At 46.6% G+C, this 5,000-nt stretch overlaps 1 protein-coding gene across 1 annotated transcript in view; it reads right to left on the minus strand.

Moving 5' to 3' along the window:
• The window catches only part of LOC122252558 (methyltransferase-like protein 27), a 7,179-nt gene that overhangs the window by 749 nt on the left and 1,430 nt on the right, over positions 1-5,000 (minus strand). The window contains exons 2-4 of the mRNA XM_043015076.2: positions 461-612; positions 225-340; positions 1-64 (exon numbers count right to left, since the gene is read on the minus strand). The exon at positions 1-64 is cut by the window's left edge and continues 29 nt beyond it. Coding sequence (XP_042871010.1) covers positions 1-64; positions 225-340; positions 461-612 — 332 coding nt within the window. The remainder of the gene's footprint in view (positions 65-224; positions 341-460; positions 613-5,000) is intronic.

Below are 5,000 nucleotides of genomic sequence, written 5' to 3' on the forward strand. Positions count from 1 at the left end.
AGTCCTTCCACGGGGATGTGTCCCTCGCCCATTCCGCCCGCCACAATCACAAAGTCGTACGTGTCTGAAAAGATGCATCGTTCTCAGACTCAGACACATCAGTTAACAAAGGCCACAGCAAATAGAAATGTGATACAAGAAAAAAGAAAACATGCTTGTTAATGTACATATAAACCAAGACATCAAGATACAATAACTGGTAAGCTGCTAGGAATAGCACTCACCGCTAGGAACAGCACTCTGACCGAGTCCGACGAACTGTGTGTACTTGTTGGTGTAGAGGCCACGGGACTCGAGCTTTTGCATCATGCCCTCACTAGGATCCAAAGCGTCCATGTTCCTGTTCGGATACTGGATTAAGAGTTTTTTTCCTTTTCCTTTTTCCCTCCCCCCCGTAGGAGAAAGTCAGGAAAGAGATATGGTTTGCCATTACACTGACTAATGACGACTCGTGCCTCACCTGAAGCCGCGAAGGTGCAGCTCGTAGCCAACGCGCCCCGTCCCGGCCGCCACGTCCATCACGCGGACGCTCGCCCTTCGCGATTCGTCCACGCGCGACGCCGCTGTCTCCGCCGCAAGCACCGGCCCGTTGTACACGCCCGGCCGAAGCGTCTACGAGAACATGTACCATCGTAAATAACAATGAAATGGAAACGACAAAAAAACAAGGTCACAGGGATAGTTAAAAGATCGATTCATCACGATAAGCTTGTTTGTGGTGCCATTGTTTCTCCGTCTGCTTGTATTGGAGTACACCATGCAAGGTCATGCTAGTGATCACTATCGCTATTCTTATCTTAAAGGTACTAGTACCTGTAGCGGTTTTTATTGTTCGGTGGCGGCGGCGGTAGAGCTCTCATTCATCGTTCTAATGGTAATAGTTATTGGAATAACTGTAGTTGTAGTAGTCGTGGCAATAAAAGTAGGTGTTTGTATATGATAATCATATCATAATGATGGTAATGATACTATTACTACTATCATTACTCCTACTATTACGACCACCACTACTACCACTACTACTTCTACCACAACTACTACCTCAGAAATGTATTAATAGACTTTAAACCTGGAGTACTTTGTACATTCATCCTACTTAAATGAAATTATTTGATATACTACTATGGATCGGACTTTGAAGGTATACAACCTGTTACAATAAATTATCCTTATCTCTTACTTATTCAACTTCATCATAGTTATCTGATCAATCTTTAATACACCATTCAAATCAATAAAGAATAAAAAAAATACCCCCTTCCATTAACTCATACACCAGTCTCTACATCATACACCAGCCTCTACACCATACACCAGCCTCTACATCATACACAAGCCTCAACATCACACACCAGCCTCTACATCATACACCAGCCTCTACATCATACACCAGCCTCTACATCATACACCAGCCTCTACATCATACACCAGCCTCTACATCACACACCAGCCTCTACATCATACACCAGCCTCTACATCATACACCAGCCTCTACATCATACACCAGCCTCTACATCATGCACCAGCCTCTACATCATACACCAGTCTCTACATCATACACCAGCCTCTACATCATACACCAGCCTCTACATCATACACAAGCCTCAACATCACACACCAGCCTCTACATCATACACCAGCCTCTACACCATACACCAGCCTCTACATCATACACCAGCCTCTACATCATACACCAGCCTCTACATCATACACCAGCCTCTACATCATACATCATACACCAGCCTCAACATCATACACCAGCCTCTACATCATACACCAGCCTCTACATCATACACCAGCCTCAACATCATACACCAGCCTCTACATCATACACCAGCCTCTACATCACACATCAGCCTCTACATCACACACCAGCCTCTACATCACACACCAGCCTCTACATCATACACCAGCCTCTACATCATACATCATAACCCAGCCTCTACATCATACACCAGCCTCTACATCATACATCATACACCAGCCTCAACATCATACACAAGCCTCAACATCACACACCAGCCTCTACATCATACACCAGCCTCTACACCATACACCAGCCTCTACATCATACACCAGCCTCTACATCATACACCAGCCTCTACATCATACACCAGCCTCTACATCATACACCAGCCTCTACATCATACATCATACACCAGCCTCAACATCATACACCAGCCTCTACATCATACACCAGCCTCTACATCATACACCAGCCTCAACATCATACACCAGCCTCTACATCATACACCAGCCTCTACATCATACACCAGCCTCTACATCATACACCAGCCTCTACATCATACACCAGCCTCTACATCATACACCAGCCTCTACATCATACACCAGCCTCTACATCATACACCAGCCTCTACATCATACACCAGCCTCACCATCATACACCAGCCTCTACATCATACACCAGCCTCTACATCATACACCAGCCTCTACATCATACACCAGCCTCTACATCATACACCAGCCCCTACATCATACACCAGCCTCTACATCATACACCAGCCTCTACATCATACACCAGCCTCTACATCATACACCAGCCTCACCATCATACACCAGCCTCTACATCATACACCAGCCTCTACATCATACACCAGCCTCTACATCATACACCAGCCTCTACATCATACACCAGCCTCTACATCATACACCAGCCTCTACATCATACACCAGCCTCTACATCATACACCAGCCTCTACATCATACACCAGCCTCTACATCATACACCAGCCTCTACATCATACACCAGCCTCAACATCATACACCAGCCTCTACATCATACACCAGCCTCTACATCATACACCAGCCTCTACATCATACACCAGACACCAGATCATACATCATACACCAGCCTCTACATCATACACCAGCCTCTACATCATACACCAGCCTCAGCCTCTACATCATACACCAGCCTCTACATCATACACCAGCCTCTACATCATACACCAGCCTCTACATCATACACCAGCCTCAACATCATACACCAGCCTCTACATCATACACCAGCCTCTACATCATACACCAGCCTCTACATCATACACCAGCCTCTACATCATACACCAGCCTCTACATCATACACCAGCCTCTACATCATACACCAGCCTCTACATCATACACCAGCCTCTACATCATACACCAGCCTCTACATCATACACCAGCCTCTACATCATACACCAGCCTCTACATCATACACCAGCCTCTACATCATACACCAGCCTCTACATCATACACCAGCCTCTACATCATACACCAGCCTCTACATCATACACCAGCCTCAACATCATACACCAGCCTCAACATCATACACCAGCCTCTACATCATACACCAGCCTCTACATCATACACCAGCCTCTACATCATACACCAGCCTCAACATCATACATCATACACCAGCCTCAACATCATACACCAGCCTCTACATCATACACCAGCCTCTACATCATACACCAGCCTCTACATCATACACCAGCCTCTACATCATACACCAGCCTCTACATCATACACCAGCCTCTACATCATACACCAGCCTCTACATCATACACCAGCCTCAACATCATACATCATACACCAGCCTCAACATCATACACCAGCCTCTCTTCATACACCAGCCTATACATCATACACCAGCCTCACCATCATACACCAGCCTATCCATCATACACCAGCCTATCCATCATACACCAGCCTCAACATCATACACCAGCCTCAACATCATACACCAGCCTCTACATCATACACCAGCCTCAACATCATACACCAGCCTCAACATCATACACCAGCCTCAACATCATACATCATACACCAGCCTCTACATCATACACCAGCCTCAACATCATACACCAGCCTCTACATCATACACCAGCCTCTACATCATACACCAGCCTCTACATCATACACCAGCCTCTACATCATACACCAGCCTCTCATCATACACCAGCCTCTACATCATACACCAGCCTCTACATCATACACCAGCCTCTCATCATACACCAGCCTCTACATCATACACCAGCCTCTACATCATACACCAGCCTCACCATCATACACCAGCCTCAACATCATACACCAGCCTCTACATCATACACCAGCCTCTACATCATACACCAGCCTCTACATCATACACCAGCCTCTACATCATACACCAGCCTCTACATCATACACCAGCCTCTACATCATACACCAGCCTCTCATCATACACCAGCCTCTACATCATACACCAGCCTCTACATCATACACCAGCCTCTACATCATACACCAGCCTCTACATCATACACCAGCCTCTACATCATACACCAGCCTCTCATCATACACCAGCCTCTACATCATACACCAGCCTCACCATCATACACCAGCCTCTACATCATACACCAGCCTCTACATCATACACCAGCCTCTACATCATACACCAGCCTCACCATCATACACCAGCCTCTACATCATACACCAGCCTCACCATCATACACCAGCCTCTACATCATACACCAGCCTCACCATCATACACCAGCCTCACCATCATACACCAGCCTCTACATCATACACCAGCCTCTACATCATACACCAGCCTCTACATCATACACCAGCCTCTACATCATACACCAGCCTCTACATCATACACCAGCCTCTACATCATACACCAGCCTCTCATCATACACCAGCCTCTCATCATACACCAGCCTCTACATCATACACCAGCCTCTACATCATACACCAGCCTCTACATCATACACCAGCCTCTACATCATACACCAGCCTCTACATCATACACCAGCCTCTCATCATACACCAGCCTCTACATCATACACCAGCCTCAACATACACCAGCCTCTACATCATACACCAGCCTCTACAATACACACCAGCCTCAACATCATACACCAGCCTCTACATCATACACCAGCCTCTACATCATACACCAGCCTCAACATCATACACCAGCCTCTACATCATACACCAGCCTCTACATCATACACCAGCCT

The sequence above is a fragment of the Penaeus japonicus genome, unplaced genomic scaffold, assembly GCF_977035675.1.
Source record: "Penaeus japonicus unplaced genomic scaffold, GWHDUDI00000001_assembly GWHDUDI00000013, whole genome shotgun sequence".
In the NCBI taxonomy this organism is placed as follows: domain Eukaryota; kingdom Metazoa; phylum Arthropoda; class Malacostraca; order Decapoda; family Penaeidae; genus Penaeus; species Penaeus japonicus.